The sequence below is a fragment of the Grus americana genome, chromosome 1, assembly GCF_028858705.1.
Source record: "Grus americana isolate bGruAme1 chromosome 1, bGruAme1.mat, whole genome shotgun sequence".
Taxonomy (NCBI): domain Eukaryota; kingdom Metazoa; phylum Chordata; class Aves; order Gruiformes; family Gruidae; genus Grus; species Grus americana.
In genome coordinates this window covers 122,546,209-122,572,709 of record NC_072852.1, presented here as the reverse complement: position 1 = coordinate 122,572,709, position 26,501 = coordinate 122,546,209, and the positions used below count along the sequence as shown (strand labels likewise).

The 26,501-nt window shown below is 40.4% G+C and overlaps 1 protein-coding gene across 2 annotated transcripts in view; it reads right to left on the bottom strand.

Annotated features, from left to right (window-relative positions):
* The window catches only part of TRAPPC10 (trafficking protein particle complex subunit 10), a 46,894-nt gene extending 29,736 nt beyond the window's left edge, over positions 1–17,158 (bottom strand). For both annotated transcript variants that reach the window (XM_054813382.1, XM_054813381.1), the window contains exons 1-6: positions 16,889–17,158; positions 6,216–6,297; positions 5,388–5,523; positions 4,087–4,283; positions 2,179–2,374; positions 786–897 (exon numbers count right to left, since the gene is read on the bottom strand). In XM_054813382.1, the coding sequence (XP_054669357.1) occupies positions 786–897; positions 2,179–2,374; positions 4,087–4,283; positions 5,388–5,523; positions 6,216–6,297; positions 16,889–16,979 (814 nt within the window). In that variant the 5' untranslated portion in view covers positions 16,980–17,158. The remainder of the gene's footprint in view (positions 1–785; positions 898–2,178; positions 2,375–4,086; positions 4,284–5,387; positions 5,524–6,215; positions 6,298–16,888) is intronic.
* Positions 17,159–26,501: the final 9,343 nt, after the last annotated feature.

The window sequence follows — 26,501 nt, the reverse complement described above, 5'->3', positions numbered from 1 at the left end:
TAGTATAGTGGCAATCAGTTTGTAGTGTATTTCTCAGCAATTAAGCCTACTTTAAGTTCAAAACAAGCTTTATCTACGTAAGTATTTCTTACTCAGCCATCGATAGATGTGCCCCTACTTTCAGGTATAGTGTCAGGTTCAGTCAGTGAATATATTTCATTGCAATTATTTCTGCACAATATTTTTACCAGATTCATAACACATACCTGATTAAAGCTGTTGTTATATAACAACATATGCTTTAGCTCATTAAAACAGTTTAAAGTTATCTGATACTTCTTGCACAGTAATTTTTTCTTGAAGAGAAAGTTAAATCTTCTGTAGTGCAGATTAAGCACATATTTCTATTCAGGTTTTTAGTGATTACCAAATGTCTCATGTAATTTGAGGCAAAACTGAATGCATTTTTCCAGGAAGCTCTTTATTGAATAACTTAGCAGTGAGCTGTGAAAACAGCAACCATATCCCAGCCAGATCGATATTTAGGTAATTACAGAGTTTCAGGGCTCCGTTTGTAACGATCATTGAATAAGAGCAAAACGCAGGTTTTCATTAGAAATTACTTCTAACCCCGAGAGACGAAAAACAATACTTTAATAGAATATAACTCATGTGCTCTTGAGTTTGCATACAGCATAAAACAAGAGCACAAACTGCCTAGTGCATCTTCACTGCCATGTAGCATCATCTTCTCCCATGTACCCAAAGCACTGGGTTGTTTTACCAGAAACATAGTGAAGAAATTAATACACTTAACATTTATGTAGCACTTTAAAAAGACTTACCACCAGCCCCAAAGTTGACCACGTATTGAGAAAACAAGGCATCCAGTTCATCATACTGCACTAGCGCATCCTCAAATTGCTGCAGCATCTCAAAGACAAAGGCCAGTTCTTCCTTTTGACACACAAGCAATACAAGGAGCAGGTTACTGATATTAATCATGTCTGGTATTACAGTCTGTCCTGATCCACACACAGAGCTCTGGGAACTACTTTTTCCAATGTTCTTCCCCTTCTACTATTCACATATATAAGAAAACCTGCCATTGCAGCAGATAAACCATTTCTTCCAAACACAGGAAAGTTCACAAAGGAAGATTAAGTCACACAGCTATGCCAGTAAATTCTGCTGTGTATTCAGTTCCTGATTCAGGACAAGATATTGTTCACATATCTATTAAAAGTTCAAGTCTCAAAAAAAATTAATTGCTGAAGACTCATCTCCCATAATAGTAATAATTTTTTATCCTCTCTTTACACTTTGAAAGCACCAACTGCAGTAACAATAAAGGTCACCTCTGGTCACCTCCAGCCCTCTGGTAATCTTCGTGGCCCTCCTCTGGACTCGCTCCAACAGCTTCTTTTACTGAGGACCCCAAAGCTGGACACAGTACTCCAGGTGGGGTCTCACAAGAGCGGAGTAGAGGGGCAGAACCACCTCCCTCGACCTGCTGGTCACACCTCTTTTGATGCAGCCCAGGACACAGTTGGCTTTCTGGGCTGCAAGCGCACGTTGCTGGATCATGTTGAGCTTGTTGTCCACCAACAGCCCCAAGTCCTTCTCCTCAGGGCTGCTCTCAATCCACTCTCCGCCCAGCCTGCAGCTGTGCTTGGGATTGCCCCAACCCACATACAGGACCTTGCACTTGGCCTTGTTGAACTTCACGAGGCTCGCACAGGCCCCCTGAAGCCTGTCAAGGTCCCTCTGGATGGCATCCCTTCCCTCCAGCATGTTGACCGCACCACACGGTTTGGTGTCGTCGGCAAACTTGCTGAGTTGCCCTCGCCAGATTTAATTCTATCAGACCTTTAGCTTTCCTAACAAGTTTGAGTCTTTGTACAGGCACAGTAATGGTATATTTACCCAAAATTCAAGAGCAATTACTAAAACATTTTCTAGATGCAATTTGTTTGCTTCAGTTGTGGTTCATAAAACTTTGACAAGAGCCTGAAAACATTCTGCTTCTGTAATAGTACTGTATTACAGTGTAATGACAAACCTGCTACAAACCAGATCTAAAAATGCTGCTTTTATACCAGTCTTCATATTTCCTGCCGCAACCCTCAAAGAATGAGCAGAACATTAAAAGTACCAGAAAGCCAACTACAAACAAAAAAAAAGCCATTATTAAAAACTAGGACTCAAGTACTTTCTTCAATAAAAAAAGACTCTTACCTGGACCATGAAATACTCGCAGAAGCTCCACCCTGGCTCAGTCCTTTTCTCTCTCAAAGTTCTCATGTCATCTTCAAACTTGCCTAAGTTTTTGGTAAAAGACATGAGAAGCAGTGTCCTGAGTTTGGTCAGGAAGGCATTCCAAGATTCCTGAGAACGGGAAGAGTCTTTCAAAGGGTCAGAAAGTACCACACATCTGTAAAGAGATTGATGAAAATTATTTTTGAAGAGGTAAACATAAAATTCACATATAAATGCACAGTTGAACATTGTGCCAAACTGGCAGATTCAGAGTGAATAAAATCTAGTTTTTCATTCAACACTAATCAGAGGAAAAAAAAACAAGTTGAGGGTTATGTTTCTTTGTTTGGGGGCATATGTTGGGGTTTTGAGGCTTTTTTATTTGGTTGGGTTTTGGTGGCTTTTTTAAAAACTTTTCCATGTGTGTTTGTGATATACTTTATGAAGAAGAGTTAAGTGTTTTCTACAAAATGAGTACTATAAAGCTTTACTTTTTTTAAAGCCAATAATGGCTACATTATTCCAATTACTTAAACGTAAGTAATGCTGTAGCTACCCAAGGAAAAAAACAATCTGCTTAGCAATACAATCAGCAAAATGGTAATTATAGTTACTCCTGGCAAGGATTATGCAAGATACAAATCAAGATCCATTAGATCACATATAGTCAGCCTTTCCTAAGTCACTTAAAATAATTCTCCATAGTATATTCTTACAGTATCTCAATTTGGTTTTACACATCCTATGTGCTAAAACTTTCACTCCTTTTCTCGGGGGGGAAAAAAAAAAAAAAAACAAAAACCAAATCACATTTATTTATGAATTAATCAGCCTCTTTTAGAGCATTTTCTTTCCTCAGTTTAATAACATTCAAAAAGCTACCAATATCTCTAAAGGCGGGAAAATCTCTCATCCAAGTAAAACACCATTTCTGGTTGGAAAAGTCATCTCATCCTACAGCAAAATGATTAAACCAAGCCAAACAATCAGTTAGAAACCAAAATCAAACTGAATCAGAGTTGTTCAAACTATTTGCCCAAATAATCCTGTAACATACCAAACACTAAGTACAAAGAAAGTGCTGTCTATGTACAGCGTCTTGTGCTGACCTGCCAGTCACTGCCAGCTCACACCAAGGTACAATGAGTGCTTCCATCTTCCCTTTTCAACTTCAAACATTTATCCTGTCACTCATTCTTAGGGGGAAAATCTCCCATTTAAAGTTACCTCTTAAGGTTGAAAGAAAAAACTGTAATATATAATAGATTCAGTGCAATGTTTCGGAATAAGGAAGACAGTATGTATTAAAGTTGTTTTCAAATTATGATTTGTGTATTATGTTGACTTTAATGAAAGCAGAAGTGATTTCATGTATTTATTATTATTTTCCTTAAAAAAAAACACGTAAAGAAACTGGCTTTAAGTCAATTATCTCAAAACAGAAAGGTGATTAAGCGAAAGGCAGAAAGTACAATGGTAAAAAAAATAAGCCCTGTTGGCTTCATGTTCCCCTCTTGCCTCATTCCTGCTACCTGTAGTTCTGGTATTTTTGCAAGCACCTACGCAAACAAAAAACTCTGAAGTTCTAAAAACTGGTTATTACTACATTGTTCCCCTTAAAATTCTTAGCCAGGAGGAGATACTTGAAAGCTTTGTGAAACACATTTCAAAGTCACCATGAATCCAGGAAGAAGTGAAAATAAACTTCTCCCTTTATTGCTTGTGTCAGTCTTCTTCAAAGCACAAGTCTTATGGTACCATCAGTTTGAATGCTGGATGTCAAGGAAAGTCCTTAAATGCACAAGGAACCCGTTACATAGGGAGTTGAGTTTTTAAATCAGCACACTAGTCAAAGGTTAAAATGTTTGCAAGTAAAAGATTGCTTACCTGTCACTTTGTTTGTTACAGAAGTCATTTCTTATTTTATCTACTATAGAGGTTCGGGGAAGGATATTTGTTTTGTTCTTTTTCTTGGCATCACTCTCAACTACCACAATTAGCCAGTCCACTGAGTTGTGAGCTTTGAGAACATTCTGCCACTTGGTGATGTCATCCTTGACTGTAGTTTTGTACACTTCTGTGTCCTGGGATAAAAAGTGGTGAATCATCAAATCAAACACACATTCTGAACAAATTCAAAAGGCAAATTTTGTTCCAACAGAAGACAAACATAAAGACACACCAAATACAATTAGTGACAATAAGTTCATTTACTGAAAGAAATCAAATGAGGTAAAGTATAGTAAGGTTTTGGTCTTGAATTTATTTTTTTCTAGTATTTTGGCTAACAGCAAATATATCTTAGTATTTTGGTATATCATCATTCTTTAGATTACTGAAATTAAGATTTTTAAACATAATTTAAACTCTTATTTTACACATTCTTGAACTTTACAACAAAAATATGTTTGAAATTACAAAGCTGAACTGTTTTATTCTCACATAGTAACAGAAGCATGATATTTGTGCTTTCTAACACTGCTCAAATCTTAATCTGCATAAAAGTTTTTTCATAAAAATAACAAAACCCACAGAAGTGTTGTTTGGCACTTTTTCAGCTCCTGGGTTGGTTTTAAACAGATAGATTCAGACAACTCTTAAGGTTGTTCTGGATACGATTGGTCACAGATCAGATGTCATCTTTGTCCTTCAACAGGATAATTAATTCATAACAGAGGCCAACCAAAAAGCAGTGAACTGTAGACAAACAGGATTAAGACATTCTAAATCTTGCCCAGTTTAGATTGCTGACATGTACTAATACCTGACACATATGGAAGATGAACTAAAGAAAAAATACATATCTTAAGATTTAACCTCACGAATAGATCACAACTGAAATACTCTGGCCACATCTCGGTATTATGAAGCAAGCGTGGTATGCTACTGCAGTAACGCTGTTAGATCCTGGGAGTTTTTGTGACAACGTACTGCAAATAGGTTATTCAAAACCTGTCCTCTTAGCATCAGGCAACACTACAAAGAAATACTGCTTATCGTAAAAAGTACTCAAGCTAAGTTCTATTTCCAATAATAGTGGGTATGCATGCTTATGCAATGCAGACTTAATTATTCAAATAAGCATGAAAAGCAAATGAAAAATACCGGACAGCATGAGTAGGAAGTCAAAACAATTTCATTTTTAAATCCAAGTACTCAGTTTTTCATGATGTTTTCCTCATACTTACACAACATTCTGTCCAATAAATATGAAGAAAGGGAAAAGTCAAAAGAGCCTTATTCCCCTCTTTGGGTAGTAGCTCCTCTTTAAACTGAACAAAGTTAGATTCTAGATGAATCATCTTCGGAGCACGGCCATAAGACCTGCAAAGTTTAAAAACTGAAATTAGTGGATGAGACATACATAGCAGAATACAAAAATGAACATGTATTTTGGGGAAGAGGAATAAACTGAAATACTTTGGTATTGGAAACTCACAAACTATGTTTACTGCAGTTTGCATAAAGTTAAGTAAAATTTGATATCACTTGAAATGAGATAGATGCTCCTTTTTGTAAGAACAGGAGCTAGAAGCTTTTCAGCTTTCATTAAGAGATCTGCTGTATCTCTAGGACCTCTAAAAGTAGAAAATTCCAAATAAGAAAATTACCAAAATATTTTTTTCTGATCAGAAAACAGTGTACTATACCAAACTTCTTGCAGGAAAGTGCATTTAATTCTACGTAAGTTCTACCTATATTCTCCTTCAGAAGAAAGCATGTCGCTTTCAGAACATGACTGCCAAAGCACATCAAAGCACACACCAAGACAAACCCACAAAACCAAAAAGAGAAACACAGCACTGCTATCATTTTTCTATAGGTGAAGTTCACCATAGCTGAGTGGAAATCATCCTGAACATTTACCTTGATCTAAGTTCTCCTTTCCTCATGTCAGTTGCTACATTCAACTCAATTTATGGTAAGAGCTTCTCAAAGCACAACAAATAGACACTTTCCCAAGTCTAAAAACACGCTCTGAAATAGTATCACAAAAAAAAAAAATCTAAGTTTACCTCCTCCATTCCATGGGTTCTCTAGGAAGCTGCTGAGAAAGCGTAGGATATAAGGAAGTAAATAAATTCTGATCTCCAGCACCTAAAAGTGAAAGGCATTGATCTGTTACCATGTGCAAATTATAGAAAAGAGATTAATAAGCTATACTATTAATGGTTTGTTGTTTCAATAAAAAGATATAATTTTGTCTGTTATGTGGAAACTGGAGTCTAGCACTGAATTAGACTTCTTTAAATCATGTGCTCTCACACACTTTAACTCTCACATACAACACTTCGGCAAGGCACATAATACATATACCGTTATAAATATTACAATTGTCCACATAGCTACATAATCCACATACCAAAGAGAGTATCATCCATATAGCTGGTCCAGCTCTAAAAACTAAACAAGCAACTCCTTGGCCAGAGTCATTGGCTAAACAAAGTATATTTAAAAAAATCTCAAGAATTTAGCCTTCACAAACCAGAAGACTGGTTAGACAGTGGTTTACATCCCTTCTATAGCTGGCCCTACCATAAGAAAATTAGCATTAGCACATGTTCTGTGCTTTACTGGGTTTGAATCCTCTCTCCCTGTTATTCTGGGGCTGCTGTTAATATGAAGCAACTCCCTGCCCACCACGGTGCTCTTGCTGCCTTCAGAAACACCTTATCTGTTAACATGGTGCAGATCCCCTGGAGCTGGCCCTACACAGACACACAGATCTGTGGTTAGGCTTTAAACAACTGCATTAAATACAACACCATTGGAGTAGCTACCTATATACAAGATGCAACAGTGTAGGGTCCACCATACCAAAAAAACCCCCCAAAACCCCACAACCAAAAAAAAAAAAAAACAATCATGAGTAGCCTATGAATATAAATTCTTAAATCCTGTTCTCTTCCTTTGGGTACAGGGAGGACATGAGAAGACAAGTTTAAAGCCATCAGAAGTTGGAAGAACTTGCTATCAGCATCTCTGAGCAAAGAGATGGTAAACTCTGGAATAAGGCACTTTGTCAGACATGTTTGAACCCATATTGACTGGTTGACCATACCAGCCAAAGCATAATACCCATATAATCTTTCGTGATACTTAAACAGAAAACATGGCATTTGACATCTGGCAGACACATCCAAATGAGATGTGAGGTCAAAAATATATTTGCCACTGCATTTGATCATAGTTCTAAAATCTGTTATGTCATATGCATTCTCTAAATCTAGGAGAATGAGCTGGCCCATAATAGTTCAATGGTATCGCTTATTATATCTCTCATCTGCATATTGCCCTGAGTTACCACAGCTATTGCTCCCTTCCCTGTACTTCCCCCTTACTGCCTCATCTTTGGCAGGCTGCATTCTCCTCTACCAGAGACCACAATTTAATTCTAAAAAATCCTTTATTTCCTCCTGCAGACATTCTACTGTTGCCCCTGAAGAGCTACATTTTCCAATTAAGATTTTAACAGGCATATAGGCAATTCTGCTATTTCCCGGTAATTTTCCACCTGTTTCTTGTTTACAATCATCTGCCATTGTACAGCCCAACCTGAACAGAAAGATCTTCTTACCCTCCAGTGGAACAGGGAGCTAAGTCTGGAGAAATACCTGACCTTTCTTTTTCCCTCCCACCATACAATCTCATCTCCTGGCACACTTTAGTTTTTCCTGGGAACCCTCTTCTAGTCCACTCACCTTTTCCCAATTTTCTCATATATACTATTTTGACTACTGGCCACTAGCATAATTCTATATTCGCACAATAAAAAGATAAAAAAAAAAAATAAATTAAAAGTCTGATTAAATGCCAGAACAAGCAAAACCAGCTCTGCTGATGTCTGCCCACAATAGCTATTATTCAGTGATATAATTTCCTAGAATAGTTAGAAAACAAAATACAAACAACAAAAACCACTCCACTGTCACTGCTTTAGCCTTTAGTCTCCAGAAAGGTACTAAACCAGCACTTTATTCATGACTCTTCACATTCATCCTGTTTTTTCTGAATTAAGTGTACCATACAAAATCTTTTTTAAGCCTTTAAACAAATGTCTAAAACGAATACCAAAGCAAATGTTAGTCATATTGTTAATGCTGTCTTGTACCAAGTTACAACACCTCTGTGAGCTAGGCCATGGAGAACAGCCTATTGATTTGCAACTCATTACTGCCCATAGAAAGTGAAACACAGCTTAGTGATTTAGCAACAGCATGATGACCACATCAAAATGATAGCCCATGAAGCTTGGCGTCTGACTGAAAGAATGAACTATGTATTTTGCCTCTGGAGCATAACAAAGCACTCTTTCTGTACTTCACCTAAAAATTCAATGTATGCCACACAAAAGTTTCAGAAATCAGCATCTTGAGTAAAACGAATTATTCCATGATACAGAGGAACTACTAAATGACAATATTTAAGCACCCTGCTATTCCAGAAAACCACATCACAGTATCAGCTTAAGAAAGGCATATTTGCTCTAAACGCAATCAATTTTTCCTCCTGCATTGGTTTTAAGGGCGTATAAAATACATGTAAGAAAGTGTTTTATGATCAAGGCAAGACTATCCTCTAGGATTAGAAGAAAAGGATCTTATGAATGCTTATAAATATCCAAAGGGTGGATGTCTAGAAGAAGGGGTTAGACTCTTCTCAATGGTGCCCAGCGACAGGACAAGGGGCAATGGGCACAAACTGGAACACAGGAAGTTCCCTCTCAATATGAGGAAAAACTTCTTCACTGTGAGGGTGACCGAGCACTGGGACAGGCTGCCCAGAGAGGTTGTGGAGTCTCCTTCTCTGGAGAGATTCAAACCCTCCTGGATGCCATCCTGTGCAAAACCTGCTCTAGGAGATCCTGCTTTAGCAGAGGCATTGGACTAGATGATCTCCAGAGGTCCCTTCCAACCCCCACCAATGTGTGATTCTGTGTAAACAGACCTTCAATGCAAATTATATTGGCTATCTTTTGAACACAGTCCAAACACTGCTACCATATATTACCAACGCCCAAAGGATTGTAACATTTCAGGTTCTGCTCATCTAGACCCTGCATCTACTATAATCAGCACATTTGAGCTGCTCAAGCCCAGAACACTAAAAATGAAGTTATCAGCAGGCAACACTAGCACAGCACTGTCACAGGACGAACATCAAGACTAGTTAGTTGGAAGGAACATAAGACTGGCAAGATGAACGTTAAATTGTTAACTGCTTGCTACCGGACCACGGGGAGGGAGGGGAGCATCTCACAGCAAGTAGACAAGTAAGAACACAACCTTCACAAATAACAGAACAAAAAATCCTGAAAGATCACTCTAGTTTTGGAGTGGTGCTGTGCAAGGTTTCTATGACTCAAGAGACCTTAAGCAAGGTAGAAATCTCATTCTCTTCTGTATTTATGCCTCTGAAACATTAGTAGTTGCTGCATCTATGATCTCCTTTCCAAAATACATATTAAAAAAAAGAAAAAAAAAGGTAAAAAAGAAAAAAAAACCAAATCACACCACTACAGGAATTTTTGCTTGTTTCTATGAATTTGGAATGAAACAAACATTCCAAAACACAAGTAACCCTGGAATTCAGACTTAGAACAAACCCCAAAAGACTGCACAAATAGAAAAGTCTGAGAATTGCTTCAAAGATTTTCTTGCAGGTTTTTTGTTGGTGTTTGGGGTTGATGTTTGTTTTGGTTGGGATTTTTTTGTTGGTTGGTTTGGGGGTTTTGTGGGTTTCAAAAAAAAAAAAAAAAGAGAGACAGACTAATGTGGCCAGATGCCTAAGCACAACTGTAGCACAGCAAATTCATTTCAGTGGATAGTCCCAACACTAATCCCTCACTCAAAGGATTCTCAGTAACGGAGGAAAGATGCTCCTAGGCAAAGTGTAAAGGATGCTGAGATATGGCTGAAAAGGGGAAGGAAGGATATGCATATATGGGAAGAAAAATAACTTATTTCCCATAATAACTAAACCCAAGCAGCCTTCTAGAGAAGGGTTTTTTTTTCTTTTAGAATCGACAGAACTAAATAAGACCTAAATATCCAATAGAGATGATAACAAGGGAGTAACATTAAAGAGTCATCCTTTATCACTTAACAAACAATAAGAAGTGCATATCTTATGTCTTATTGTTAAATTTGTCTAATATAATTATTTTATAAGTAATATTAATTAGATTTAATTGATTTATATTTCAAATTTATACATATTTTGTACTATTTTAAAATATATTCTACAACTTCTCTAATTCACATTTTAAATCTAATAAGCCTTTTTGATTGTTTTATTTTAATACTTTATTTATTAGAATAGGAAAAAAATGCTAATCCATAGCCTCTGGAGCACCTGTCTCAGCTTTTAGACCATGTATGTTCGAACTAATCTATTCCCCATCTGGATGTCAAAACACACACACCAAATACAGAAAAAAACCACAGTAATTCTTTAAGCGATGCCACTCCAAGTATAGGGTGGTTCTGTATGTGAAGTGGTAACACTTATTTTAACTAACAAAATAATAGAAAGCAGTAATGTTGAAATGATATACATTTAAAAAAAACCCACACTTCTAGAGAAAGGGAAGAAAGAAGAAAGCACATTTCCTTTCTTTCCACATTACAAAGCTCAGAAGGTCCACCCTTTGCCACTTATCTAAACAGTTCATAAACAAATTCAGACAAATAGGTATCTGTCTAGAAACCAAATGCAAATAAAGCATAAAAATAAAGCAAATAAACCTTAACAGGAGTTTACAATAAACCTACATCAAACACCAAACCAGACAGCATAAATTAAAACAGTTCTATGACCTTCAGACTTCATGTCCACCAAATTAACAGACAAAAAGTTAAGATGGCCAGGTGAGGAAAAGAAGAACAAAACTTACTCAAATGAGCCTTCATTGCAAACATGGCTGTAAAAACTCATTACATAAACCAAGAACGTCTATATCTTTTGTTCAAGGACAGGCTGTAGCTCTATAGAGCAGCTCATGACCATAAACCTAATCCTGGGGAAAAGCTCTGAAAATTACATTAGCCGAGAACTGAAATGGGCATCTAATGCCAAAATACTCCTTACTTAGGTTACAGCATAATGCAAAGGTGACTGAGTATCCTAGTAAATACAGCTCCAGAAGACCACGTGAATGTTCAAACTACTTATTTTAAAAATTTTATGCTATTGGTCCCATATTTTCGTTTTCTCCATTCTTTCCTCCTTGTCTTACAGCCTGACATTTTGGTAGATGAAGTCAACACAGCTATCCTCCCTTCCCTCTACACCCATCTAGGACACTTGCTCTGCTGCAAATCCATACAGGAATGATATGAGAAGCAGAATGACCACCTTACCAGGAACTCTTTGAGGCAGCTGATACAAAAGCACAATAAAATATTGACATTTTTTAGTTTGATGCCTGCCTAAAAACCACAAAAATGCCCAAGAATCTAATTTTTCCTAACAATTTCCAAATCTCTTAGATGCTTATAGGCTTTGTCACTGCAGTACCTGAATATCCCACAATTATTTTTTTTTCCCTCTAGAGAAAGTTATCCCAACCCACTAACTACACAGGCAGCGTAAAATGAAAACTCCTGAGGTCAGATGACTAAAGCAGACAAATATTTTTCTTTGATACCAATGACAAACCCAGTCAACTGAGATAAAAGGCTTCAAATACCTTTAAAAGAGCTCAGCGCTAAGACTACACTTTAGTGGGGGTTTGTTTAGGTTTTTATGCCCAAATATCGGTCACAGTCAACCTTTCTGATCTCACTTATTTTTCCACTGGTAAAAAGTTCTGCTGTGAATCTTTATTCGTAATTCACTAGCCTATTATAGGTGGATCCACCTGAATTTTGGAAGGCTGGTGGGTTTTTTGTATTTGATTCTTTTAAAGGTCCTCCTCCCGCCCCAAGCCAGATTCATGTTCAAAAGAGGTCTAAAAACTGAAACACAAGACAGCTTAATTGCTATATAAAAATCTTAGCTGATTCACTAGCAGCCTGCAGAAGAAAATCCTTGTAGTAAAACTTTACATCTTGACTTACGGCTGTACTACTAAATCTGTAAAATAGGGGTTAACACTAACAAGAATATGCTGCTGCTTCTCATGATGTGTAATCAGATATTTATGTACAGCATAATATTGGATCAACTACATGATAGCGATGACTTACAATGCAGACTTCTTGTAATAAAAAAATGTGCCAACATCTACCTACTAGCAACAGAAGAACTTTTGAATTGAGCTCTTCCAGTCCCAGAACAATTTAACAACTTCTTAACCGCGAGCATTTATTTTCACTCCAAAAAGATGTAAAATTCTTCCCACCATCCCCTTTACTTCTATTAACCTTTTCTGTTTATGCTGCTTTTGTAGATATTTGCAAATCTTCTTCTATTCTCAGGCCTATAATGAATTTGCTCTCGCTATATCACAGCACATTCTGAGCATGGACCAGATAAAAGCAATGCATCTCATTCCCTCCTAAGATTTATATAAAAGTTCATTGTACTAAGACAGAGTATTGACACTGAGAACAAATATGCATACATACAATATTTAAACAGATACTACAAGCTGATAAGAAATATTCAACAAATACATGAAGATAATTACAAAAGAACAGCTTGGTAGGAAAGCTCTGAAAAATCGATTAATTACTTCATTTAGTAGGATTTTCTTCATTCTGCAACTTCCTCTTCATATGGATAGACAGAGCTAATAGTTTAAGTGCAAACCAGCTACATAAGGACAAGTTCTTTCATCAGAACACCTGGTTGATACATATGTGCAAGAAGTTCCAAAAACTTTCTCAAATTAAAGTTTCGAGTAGGGCTCCTGCGAAGGAAGCAGCATCATTTAGGTTTCCTAGGAAAGTAATCTGCACTGTTTTAAAGACTATGTCAAGTCAACAATGCAAAGAAACTACCCAAGGTCAAGATGTCTGATGCAAATGCTCAAAATGCCTCTTCAAATAAAAAAAAATTAATGATGCTAAAAAGAATATTCTTACAGCAGTGAGAAAGCTAGAAGCTGACTCAAAATGCTTTGGAAACATACAAGGTCTAGTAGCAATAAACTGCTACAAACTGGAATTGAGAGTTTGCAAGGTAATGTGCCAGAGTGAGCATAACCACACCTGGACAGTAAAACTCCCCAGTGGGTTTACAATCTAGTAAAACCGACAGTATAAAAATGTGATTCAAACTAATTTGGAAAGAAGTCGTGATGGCACTCAGTCCTAACTGACAAGAATGATTTAATACTACATGGGATGCTGCCATCCTGAGAAAAGGGAAAAAAACCCTATAAAGGCACAGCATCTTTCCTTGAATATACTACTTTTTCCACACTTACAAAACATGGTTGTCTGTTTGCCTAGAGAAAATGTCTCTGGAAGTTTTTGGTTAGATGGTTTGCCTAGCTGAATTCTATTAACCTAAACTCTCTATTAAAACTATGGGGTGTTGCCAGTAATACAAATACCATAAATACAAGGATAACGCATCTACATACAAATCCTGAGGACAAAGTTATGAAGTTACAGTAGTAACATGAAAAGAGTAGTGACAAAAGCTGCATTTGCAATTGACATCAAATATACAAGCCACATGGAATCTGCCATTGTTATTCTATAGGCTGAAGTCTGTACATACGTAAGTGCTGAATTCAGGATTGTACCAATATTTAAAATAACTACTGTTAGAATACAGATGAACTCACTGATTTGAAAGCATAACTCTCTTTACCAAAGAAGCATTCCTTTCAGAGTACTGTCAAATTTATTGCAAGTAGATAAAAATATTTGTTTACAGAACATATCTGGTATGCACAGGGTTGAAAATATGTTTCATTTCAAACAAAACTCTCTTCAGTTCTCCCTTATTAAGAATAAACCCTAAGAGTTAACAGGACTGTTTCATGATACAAATGTTTAACTGACAAAGATGAATCTAAATCTTGTAGCAAAAGGAAATACTCATGTTCTGAGACACAACCTCACTTAACTTTCACTCTTCCTTCATATAATCACAAACTAGCCATCCCCTTGCAGGTCTGTTTTCCCCTCACATGCACCTGCTAGGTAAGGCAGTTATCCCAGACAACTCCAACCACCTGAAACTGGAACCACAAAACAAAAGATAAACTGTATTTGTTGAACAGCTTCTAATATGGTGGCTTTGAATGTGTTTTCCAACAAACCAATACCGACCCAACAATTCTTTCCCTGCTTCATCTCCTCATAAGTCACCAGCAAAATAATTGCTTAGAGGAGCTTTCCTTCATGTAAGTCATTTTTGTTGAATGCATTTGTTTGAAATACTGCGGTCTCAAAGTACTCCACCTCTCTGGACTGAGAAAAAAGAAAACTAAAACAGCTGAAGCAAAATGCATTCCCCATTAAAAGCAAACATTTTAGTTTAAAAATGGTAGTAAGTCACCCTTACTACATTTACCAGACCGGTCATCACTGAGCACTTTTGCTCAATTAGCCTTATTTTCTGAATTAGGCTGTCTCAGACCAAGCCACCCTAGTCCATACCAGTAAAGAAACCACTGTCATGCTTGTTCACAGCACCAGAAATGATTCCTTTAGAAATGATTCCTTTAGTCCAGCAGCAAGGCATACCAGTGATACATAATGTTCATCTCGTATTTCATTTGCAAGTATGCTGCTACCATACTGTATGGTGGTAAGTCCAAAACATTTTGCAACCACAAAGTATGCTCACTTACTATAGGAAATTAATATTCTTTTCAATATCATATAATTGGGCTTGATAGAAAATCTGATAAAATTAAATGTTTGGAATTTTGAAATTTTCCTTGCACAAAGAGGCCAAAGTTCTTTTCTGCATTTACCAACAAAAAAGCAAGTCTGAAGTAAAACTGCATGTACTTCAACAGACTGAACTATATGGGACTTACTCAGATCATACAGGAACAGTAAGGACTGACATGCACCACCCCCCCCCAACACACACACACAGACTCTCCAATTCTGAATACAGGATAAAGCCAACAAATCTAAAAAGCAATCCACCACAGCCTAAGCAATAGCACAACAGTAACACCAACAAAGGAGGCAATGATATACTCCAGATGTTTCCAGTGTGTACATTTTTCTGACTTTAAATCTGAAGTGAAATTGATTTCAAAAGTCTTGAAGCAGGTGAGTACAGAAGATTCGATACAGATACCACTGACTTCAGTTTATGAATTGCATCCAAAAAAAAAGCACATTTATAAAATAGTCTGAAGAAAATATATATGTGCACAGAGTTCCACAGTTACATAGTTATGAGGTTACAGTTGGATATTTTTTCTAAATATCAGTCTAAGACCTTAATTGTCAGTAAATGCTGACTTCTTAATAAGACAATACACACCCGTGAAATAGAAGCTATTTCACACACGCATAAAGCATTCCCAGTGTTTTACTGATAAAGTGCAAATATGTAGTTTGTTATGTCATCGACAGAGATATACTTTTGACTAAGAATGAACAGCCACTGGTTACCTTTTGGTTTTTTTTTTAAAAAAAGCAGAATTCACTATGCTGATCTCATTCACTTTACTTTTTTATTAAGAACGTTATAATGTAGTTAGAATAGAATAGACTATTTCAGTTGGAAGAGACCTACAACGACCATCTAGTCCAACTGCGTGACCACTTCAGGGCTGACCAAAAGTCAAAGCATATTCTCAAGGGTGTCCAAACGCCTCAAACACCAACAGGCTTGGGGGATTGACCACCTCTCTAGGAAGCCTGTTCCAGGGTTTGACCACCCTCTCGATAAAGAAATGGCTCCTAATGTCCAGTCTAGCTCACACACTTGTTTTCAGTGAACTTTGTGTGCAATCCTCTATACCTGTAACAGCATAGGAGCTCACGTTTTACATTGGGACCAGCATGCACACATCCCAGCTGCCTGTCTCTGACACCTGAAAGAACTAATTCATTGCTGGAACCACGCGATCCAGTTTGTTAAATAAACTGTCTCAGAGATGAAAACGAGGCACAGTAGTTAAAGATTAAATTATAATGTCAGTAGGAATCCATCAGTGGGAATCTCTCCTCACCACAGAGGATGGCTTACTTCTCATGACTTCTGTTAGCCAGAGCAAAACTACACAAAGCTCGCTGGCAAGAAGTTTGGGGTTTATGATTTACTGTCGTATTCGAATTTCTTCCTCATAGCACCTGTAAGCGTGATATTCGGTTTTGTTATTTACTATATCCCTAAAACACACAGAAACAAACCCAAGTTTGTCCACTGCCATTAAAAAGGAGGAAAACCAGTAAAGAGGGAAAAGCAGCCACCAGAGCCCCTTGTAGGCACCGCGTCCCTCAGCGCCGAGCGCCGGCACCCAGACCTGCGGGCAGCCCGGAACCCCCGCCGAGGCGCCCCTCCGAAACGGCCGCTCCCCGCCTCGCCCCCCTCCCGCCTTCCCCGCCGTGTCTGTGCCCCGCGCAACTCCCGGGCTTCAGCCCCGCGGGCCCGTCCGCCGCCGCCGGACCCCGCCCCGGGCCACGCTTCACCCGGGCCCGGAGGGGGGCACCGGCCAGGGCCCCCCCGTACCGCACCGCTCCGGATGGCCATTGCTGCCCCGCCCCCCCACCCCGACAGCGACCGTTAACGCCCGTTTGGAGGCGCGGGGCGCACTCACAGGTGACGATGGGCTTGTTCTCCATGGTGTAGATCACCGGGGGCTTCTCCCTGCCCTCCTCCTCGGCGGCCGCCGCCGCGGCGGGGTCCATGAGCGGGCGGGGTCCTCAGCCCCGGCTCCCCCGCCCGCTCGGCGCCATGGAAACGCCGCCGCTCTCCCCCCGCCGGGGGGCTGGGACGGGCCGCTCCGCCTCGGGGCCTGCTGGCGCCCCCCCCCCCCCGCCTCCCCCCACCCCCTTCCCCGCGTCCCCGCAGCGCCGCTCCGGAGGGGAAGGCAGGCGAGCTCATCCGCTTCCTGGATCACCGGCTGAGCATTACCGCTTCCGGGGAGCGCCGCGGCTTGCTGGCGAGGGGTGACGCCGCCCGGGCCCAGCGCGGCCGCACAGGGGTTAACCCGGAAAACGGGTGAAATAAAGGGGAAGCGCGGGGCCGGGGAGCGCTGGGGAAGGGGTGGCGGGATGCGCCTGCGCAGAGTGGACGGGGTATAGCTCTCCTCTCCCCCTCCCGCTGGGTTGGGTGGGGGGCGGTTGCTCGCTCTGGCCCCTGGCGGGGGAGAGGGGCCCAGTGCTCGGTGCTGAGGCGCAGCTGGGTTCCCTTCTATGCTGCCGCTCCGGGCTTGGGGCAGCCGTGAGTGGGCGGAGTCGTTAGGGCCGGCCTGCGCTGCCCGCAGCTACAGGCGGCCGGAGGGAGGGTCACCTGGCCGGCCCCGGCTCCAGCCTGCCCGCGGCCGGGGCGGGGGAAGCTGTGCTGTTCCGCCCGGCGGGAACCCCAGGGCGCTGGGAGGGAGTCTGCCGCTGCCGGGTGCTTTGAGGCGGCTGTGAGAAAGAGCCCCTCAGTCTGCCCGGTTCACTGACACCCGGCGTGAACGACATGAATTTTTATTTAAATTTGTTCCAGGGCTTATGTAAGGCTCTGGTGGGCTGTGTGGGCAGCGGCCTACGGCCTGTAAGGCTGCTGGACAGGGGGCCGGGAGAGGGGCCCGGCGGGCTGTGCCATGGCTGTGCCCTGCGACCGAGGGCAAAGAAGGGATGGTGGTCTCTCTGGGCCTAGGAGAAACGGGTTTGTGTGACAGATGCGTTGCCAGTTTTCATAAGTGGATTTAAGCCTCTGCTCACCACCTTTGACTAATCCCCTGTGGCAGCATGGAGAGCTACTGCTTCCTCTTTTCTGCTCGGATAGGGAAAGGAAAAGGAAGATACTTGCAGGACTCCGTAGCACATACTTTGTGCTTCAGAGCCTAGGTCATTCCTGTGGCTGTTAGCCTGCAGCTCAGCTAGTTCAATGGGAGTAAGTGCATTAGGGATCATATTTTCCACTGACCTCAAGTACTTCAAGCAGTTTTGTTGCAGGCCAGCTTGAAGAAGTGCCTTACAGATCATAGTGAATCAGGCAACAGATGGCTGGCCTTGTAATTCACTAGCTGCTGCCTTTGAGCGTGGAAACCATGCAGAAGAAAGGGCTAGGGCTTGTGTGTACGGAGTATGAGCTCAGAGGGAGGATTGTAGGGAACAGAAAAGAGCACATAGCGTGGGCAGGTGATTAAGTGGAGGTGAAAGAGATGCAAGTGTGAAACTGGCTCATGCAAAGGAGGCATGCTTATAAGTATTTTTCAGTTCCAGAGCACTGCATAGCAGTTGGAGTATATCGATGAATGTGGCCCTTAACGTTTAAGGATTTATACTGTAGCTTTTAAAATGCATAGAAATAATGTGCTATTACACCTTTGTTGGGTCTAATTAGTTTGTATTAGACTTCAGGACTCATAAAATTGGATCTTGTTTTACTGTAGACTGAGATCCTATTCTTTTGTTTTAAATAAACCTGCCATTCACCTTGGTCATGTGCAATTTCTGCAAAATCAAGAGTCCTAAGAGGATTTACACTTCACTATCTCAAATAGAAGTAATTCAAATATGGAAGAGCATACTCAAAGTAGCCTACCATAAAGGGTAAAAAATGAAAACCACTGCATACGTGTATAAAACCAAATGTAATCTAAGGTAGGACTATAAATATCTGTGTATTAATCATAACTATTTATTGCACAGTGATGTTCTGCTGTGGTGGTTTGGGTGTTTTGTCCAAGTATTTCCAGAAGTCAGTTTGTTTAGGATTCTCTTTCAGCAGAACCTTAACCCTATTTCCTGGGCTTACAATGTTGTTCCAAAGAAAATTACAGCATCCTTGTAACATGTTTCATCCCATACTGCAGATGAATAATCCCAGTTTTATGTGTACCTGGGGATTAATGGTTGTTTCCAATTCTTTGAGTATTTTCATCAGCATTTCCCCAGAACGTCTTTTTTACCTTAGTTATAACAACTTGTTTCCTTGGCACAGTCAAATAGAACACTTTTTACAAGGCCAAAACTTTAAGAATCCTACATAGCACAATAAAATGTTATATCTGATTTTCAGGTTTAGGTGAGCAGCTGGACACTAACATTTTTTCATTACTTTTTTTTTTGGTGTGCTGTGGGAGTCAATATGTATCATGGCACAACTGTATTTAAAAAATGACAGTACGTATATCATGTTACTGTATCAGTAATAAGTATGTGATTTACTGAAACAGAAGAAAACACTGTTGTATATATGTGGAAAAAAGGCTCCAAAGCAACTAATTTCATGCATCCATCAAATAGTCCATCCTACACAGTCCTAAACAATGCAGGTGGGAAAACAGACAAATCCACGTCAAATAAGCAGGAATCTCTTCCAACAATTTCCCCTTAGTGTAGAGTGCTTGCCCCTTTTTCTCAGAGATTAGAGCTAAAGTCAATAGTTTGTTGGGATTAAAGTTTTAATCACCACAGAATTTCGTATACATTCAATCTCTTCTCTCTATTTTTTGTAGTTGCACTATAGTTGTTTTCATTAAACAAGAAAACCCATCCTACCCTTGCTAGCTGGTTTTGTTATTGAGTGCAGAAAATTCACCTGTACTTGTGGTTTATTCCCATACCACCTTCCCCCCTCACCAAAAAAAAAAAAAAGCCACAAACATATTAATATAGACAAGAAGATTTAGAAGACTAAAGAAAACAACTTTTCACTTTGTTCTCAGATGTTTAATTGCAAAAAAAAATACTTGAAAGTGAATTGGTTGGCTGGTCTCTGATGGAAAAAGTAGATCTTTTACAGAAAAATATACAGAGAAAAATTAAAGCATTTGGAAATGGGGAGTTTGACAACATTGTGCTTTTACCTTGTATTTTGAAATGAATGGATGAAATTTTCCTTTTGGGGAAAAAGGGATCACTTGAATTGCAATTAGAATTTTCCTTTTGCTCTTTCATTCGAATACAAAAATGTCGAAAATAGTCTCTCTCTCTACTGGAAATCATACATGTCATAAGTGAACATTAAGTTTGTATCCACAGAACCCAGTCATATTATGGAGAGCATGCCATTATGATGTGACAGTTCCCTCCAGTTCTTCAACCTCATGTGCTTGGCAAGATAGAATTACATTGACGCATATAAAACATTCTCTTTAGCAAAGCAATTAGCAAATCCTTTTCACCATTTCAGTTTGTTGGGTATCAGGTGCCTGAAACTTCTCCCTAGAGCAGAATTACACCTGCACTTTAAATGATGAATCGGTGCGAGAGGAGATGCTGAACTTCATGTAGTTTATCGCCGGCCAGAGCTTGTGCAGATGTTTCTCCTGAGTATCAGCAGTGTCACTGCTATTACAGCAACGGACTCGATGCCCACGTAGGTCACCACTGGGATGGATCTGGACTTTGAAGTGCAGTAGAAAGGAGCAGATTCATCTAGGGGGCATCTGTATGACTGGATGAAAAGACCATGCATGTATTACTCTGAGAACACGCTAGCAGGAAAAACAACCCTGGGCAAAAATGGACCCTCTATCTCCCAAAACAAGATACACCAAGTCAGGCGTTACTTTTGAAAATGCAGACTCTGTTCCTCATGCTAACTTTGTTATACTGCACTTTGTTTCCTCTTTCAATAGCAATAGCTGGTATTTATTCTTCCTACTTTTACTTTGTATATCGACTCCGATCGTGCAGCCAGGTCACCTTCCCCTCATTTCACAACTTCTCTCCGCAATAGGATTTATAAGGTATCATAGAGAATTTAAAATTTTCTCCATCACGATTTTGCACGGTTGCAGTTATTAATGTTAATTTACACACCCGATAGTCAGTGCCATCAGGCAATCCCAGCAGTGTACCATGAATCATGTTATGTGGCTCGTTTCGGGTTAGGCTAGTTTCATGGACAGTTTCTGTGGCTTTTGGGAACTCTCCCTCCTGGAGGAGGAATGAAGTCTGACTTGAAAGGTGGGGATTGTTTCAGAGAAAGAAACTGGTTTCAGATGTGCCGTATGTGTATGTAGTACGGTGGTTAATGTAAACAATTAAAGGGGTAAATGTCTCATCGTCCCCTTCTGTCATGTTCCATACATTTTGAAGCACAAAGCCACGTGGCACAGGTGTCAAGCAAACAAGGGAAGTCAACATATCCCACACCTTCTTCTACTCCTGAATTTCCATGTCCTCCTTTTTCCCCTCAGCTCTTCTGTTACTGGTTTGTTTAAATGATATTCTCTGCAAGGCGGGACAAGGAATTTCATCATCTCTGTAAAACATTTAGCACTTTAACTTGACCAAAATAAAATATAGCTGTAGTCCAAAGTACAATATCAGAGAGATTAATGAGCTCAATAACTGCAAGAGAAGGAGCAGTGGTTTTGTGAGGAACTGGATCCTCTGTCTCAGGTCTCCCAAAGGGCTAGAAGGTTAATTAAACCCTGGCTCATTGTTATAACAGTAAATCCTAAAATATGATGTCAGTCTTTGGGTCCCTACTGGGACAACCCTTGTTGAAATTCTTTCAAATATTTAAGAAGCAGGGAAAAGGAAGGAAAGCCGTTAAATTGTAGCCCTAATTGCCTTATGTTTTGACGGAAAGGCCATTATAGGGAGAAATCTACATTTGATAATCTTCCTTGCTGAGTGTGAAGATGGTATCAACTGCCCTGTTTTGGGGGAGGGGGGGACCAGAGAGAGAAAAGAAGACAAACAGAGAGAGAATGGTGTTGAGGAAGGGAAATAAATGATCCCCAGCAGGCAGGGGTGCGATAGGAGGAAAATAAAATTTCTATGGCAGGTTTTCATCAGGACGAAGGCAAAACCAACAGTGTCCACAGTGTAATTTGATTCCCTGATACCCTTTAAGATAATGAAGGCCCAGGAGTATCATGGTAGATGCTAGGATCCTGGGATTTCCTAGCAGTAACAGTGGTGAATGAATGTGAAATTCCTTGTTCTGTCTCATCCACATATCCCACTGCTCCCATTTGGTGACCTCCAAATAAAGATTTTTTCAAGAGAAAGCAGATCTTTGTTCTCGACATCTAACCCCACTAGCACATTTCTTTCCATTTCATGTGGTGGGATGACCCTGGCCAGCAGCCACGCAACCGCTTGCTCACTCCTCCATCCCCAGCAGGACAGGGGCAGAAAAGATAAAGAATAAAAGTGAGACAACATGTAGGTTGAGATGAAGACAGTTTTATAGGTGGAGGAATGAGACAAAGAATGAAGCAAAGGAAATTACTTGCCATCTCCCACACAGAGACTGATGCCTGGCCAGTCCGAACAGCAGCTGTCTTGGAAGCAAAAAATCTCCCTTTTTCTTCCTCTACTCCAGTTTTTACTGCCGAGCATTATGTTATGGTATTATATGGTCTGGAAAAGCCCTTTGGCCAGTTGGGGTCAGCTGTCCCAGCTGTGTCCTCTCCCAATCTCTTTACCACCCCAGGCTCCTGATGCTGTGCAAGTGCTGTTCAGCTACAGCCAAAACTTTAGTGTGTTTGCAACACAATTTTAGCCACAAATTCAAAACACAGTGCTATATGAGCTGCTACGAAGAAAGTTAACTCCATCCCAGCCAGACCCAGTGCAATATCTAAATCGTTCAGGTTATCATTACGCCAACTTTCAATTGCATGGAGGGCCTCGAAGATGTCTTCCCAGAGCTCTTCAATGTACGCACAAAAACTAGTACCAGTTACCCTGTGCCCAACCCTTCCCGTCTTTACAACAACCAGTCATTTAACCGATTGGGTTGGTTTTCCTGAGACAGCTTAGTGTAGGATTATGCCAGAGATGTTCATGAAACAGTACCCTGACTTTGACATATTATCACCCTGACTTTGACATATTAAAACAGAACCTGTCGTCGGTAAGCAGATGAACAGTTCTGGGGTTTCCATGAAATGGTAGGAGATGGCTTATGCATCTGGTATTTTACCAAAAGTTCAAATCCAGTCTGACCTGAAAGTGGCTACAGAAGAGAAACTTCACAGGCAGACTGAATACTTGAATGTCCAAATTTATCATTATCTGGACAGCAGCAAGGTTTGGAAAGAAATATTCAGAAGGAATTTCTATAGAAAGCCTCCTTCTTCAAGTGTCAACTTCCACTTGTGGAAAAGATTTAAAGATGTTTTTGTAATGGTCAGGTTAGAAGAAAACTCTTTGCTTGCAGGGATTCCTTGCCTTTTCCTCCGATAGATTTGGTAATTAATATTTTGGGAGAAATGGCTATTGAGGTTCATGGACTTCCAAGTGAGATGGCCTGCAGTTCCTCTTCCAATTCACTCTGTACAGTGTTTGGGATTGAAAAATCTACTTATTAAACTGAAGGAAGCCTTATCCCAAAGAAGAATAACTTGAGGAGTCAGATAAAGAAGCAGATGTATAGTTCATGTTTTCATTTCAGTTTGTGGACAGCAGTCACAAAACTGGCACCGAACCGCGTAGTCTAGTGCCACCAGCTTGTGGCCTGTCAGTGAACAGCCCTCTGACACGTAGATACCAGCCTGTCCACAGACATTATTTTAGATGTATTTTTAAATAATTCCTGTTAAAGTACTGTAAAAATGAGACACAGTGTGTTTGCCCCATTAAATAATTAATTGAAGTCATTCCTCTATTCTGTAAGTACTTTCATGTCTTTGCCTAGACTTTGAGATTTTAAGGTGATCCTAACATTGAAACCAGAAGTTATCGATATCATTTGATATCAACTTAGCAATGGCTTTTCACCTTATTGTACTACAAGAGAAAAATCTGGTGGATTCACTCTACGATTAATGAATTTGTGTATGAAAGCAAGTAAAAATTAATGCTGGGGGCACAGTTAACTTTTTGTCATCTCTGGGTCATAACCAATAAAACGCTTCTGTGTGCAGTCAGTTGACTACTTTTAATAGAATGAGTTTTCCATAAGAAATTCTGTTTTGAATTAACTAATTTCAGAAATTCACAGCCACCTGCAGAAACACAGAAGAAAATTGTTAAGATTTTGACATTTGGGAAAACCCGTTTACAATATTGTAAGGTGAATTCTTTTTCAAAACAGTTTAAAAACCTTGTCTTTTTAAATTAGTATGTCAGCAACAAATCATTAACTATACACGATAATCAGAATGTTGACTTTTTATTTCACATCATTGGGAAAGAATCATTGACTGAAATTTATTTAGTAGCCGCAAAACCAGCATGGGGAACCCATTTCCATACTGGCTCTATTCAAGAGCATTTTCATTCCATCCACAGCTGGCTGGCTGTGTTTCTGCGGCGGAAACTGTCGTCTTGTGTGAACTGCTCCCCATCACCAGAGTTAGGAAAATACAGGGAATGCAGAGGAAGTGATAGTAACTTTGCTGAAGAGCTGCATGTGTCCTTCCTCTGAAAGCCCTAAATGACCACCAAGACAAATGAGAGGGACAAGGTTGAAATGGGGGATCAAAGACCTTCAAGAAAGGCCAGGAAAAGCTAACAAGCCTGAAGAAATAGAGAGAAAAGAGACATCATTTAAGGAAGGAGTCTACAGAAAAACTGGCCAGCAATCCAGGGCAGAGCAGCTGGAGCAAGGAGGGGGAGATGCTACCTAGCCTGGAAGGGAGGATCAGTATCATGATATTTCTTCGACATAATCTTCATAATCTTTTCAACATCAGTCTTCCTTTTCCGGGACTTAAAAAACCCCTCCCTTCCTGGCAATGCCTCTCTTTCTAGCACTCTTTGAGACAGACTTTCCTCCTCTCCCAAACAGCTTGCTCTGAATAGCTCTCAAAAATCCTACTCATCCAGGGAAGATGCTACAAAAAAGGCAGCATGTTTGAGTTATCAGAGGCAGCTTCACCTTACAGGCATGAGGAGAAAGGCATTTGAACTCACAGATCAAATGCTGAGTATGTTACAAGTACACTTACCCACCTTGGTAAAGAAGAACAAGTTCCAAGTACGAAATTTTGAGTATGAACTTTAAGCATCAAAGTATGAGCATCATTATCAGGATGATAATGTTAGGTGTCTAGTGGGGCAAACAACTGTGCTTCCTCCCCCTATACCACACAAATAAAATAAAGAAGAGGAAAAAGTAGACATGACATCTCTTACTCCAAGCTAATTCTGAAGATTGGAGGGATTCAACCTGGTCATGTTTGCAGCTGAGCCACCACTATACTTGCCTCCTTTTCTCCCCCCCCCCAGCAGGTCATTTATATCTGTTTCCTGAGTCACTCAAATTTATTTAGAAACTAACTAGTAATACTGCAATGATCATAGAGCCTTTTACAGCTCTGCTGAAATCCAAACTTTTCAATCGGCACGCTTCCAGCAGGGGCAGAAAGGAGGTCAGGTGCCAGCAGACAGAGAAGGCCCTCAAACCCCAGGAGTTCCTCCAGCTCTGCAGTATTTTCAGGATGCCAATCCTGGACCTGAGCTGCGAAACAGGAACACTTCCAGTGCCAGCAGGGGGGCATTATGGCTAATTAGCTGGTCTTGAATATCGAGATGCAAACCAATAGCATCCAGCAGTCTCTCCAGCATCTCACGGATGCTACTTCTCTATATCACCCACCTCTGAACCTGCCCCCTTAGCAGCCCCCTTTTCCATGTTATCCAGCCCTGCTTGAGTGCGCGGCCACAGTAGCTCTTACAGATAGTCAGCTATTCCTGCACGAAAATGGAAAGCAATTATCCTAGCTCAAGAGGGAGAAGGCTTGTATGAGGAGTTCATTCTCATTTATGCCAAGAGTGGGAGAGAGTCCAAGGCAGAGTCCCAGGGCAGTCACACACCAAGGCAGTTTTGGGCTTCCTCTCGAGACTGAAAAGTCTTAGAAGAAAAGGGCTTATTTCTTGTTTATCTGCAAGGTTATACTATTCTGAGGGAAGGAGTTAGAAGCATAGAAAGATAAAAGTTTGAACCCTGGCCATACTTTGGAAAAGGGGGAGGTAAGGCACCATCACGGGATGTTTCCATGCACGACTCGAGTGCGGGAGCTTCATTATCGCCGCCAGCAAAGCAACTGCATTGCCAGATGTGAGCAACCTGTCATGACCTGCCATGAGGGCTTGAGAGAGACCATGATTTATTTAACCTGCGTCACAGCCAGAGAGCTCCCCGTTCGCAGCTCAGGAGGCAAATCACTGTTATTGAAGTTGTTTTAACAGCTATACACCGCAGTCTGTGCACCGGTACACCCTCAGCTGGGGACCGTACAGACTGGACAAAAGACAACCCTTTACTCCAGCGTATCATCATGACTATTCATTTTCACTTAATAC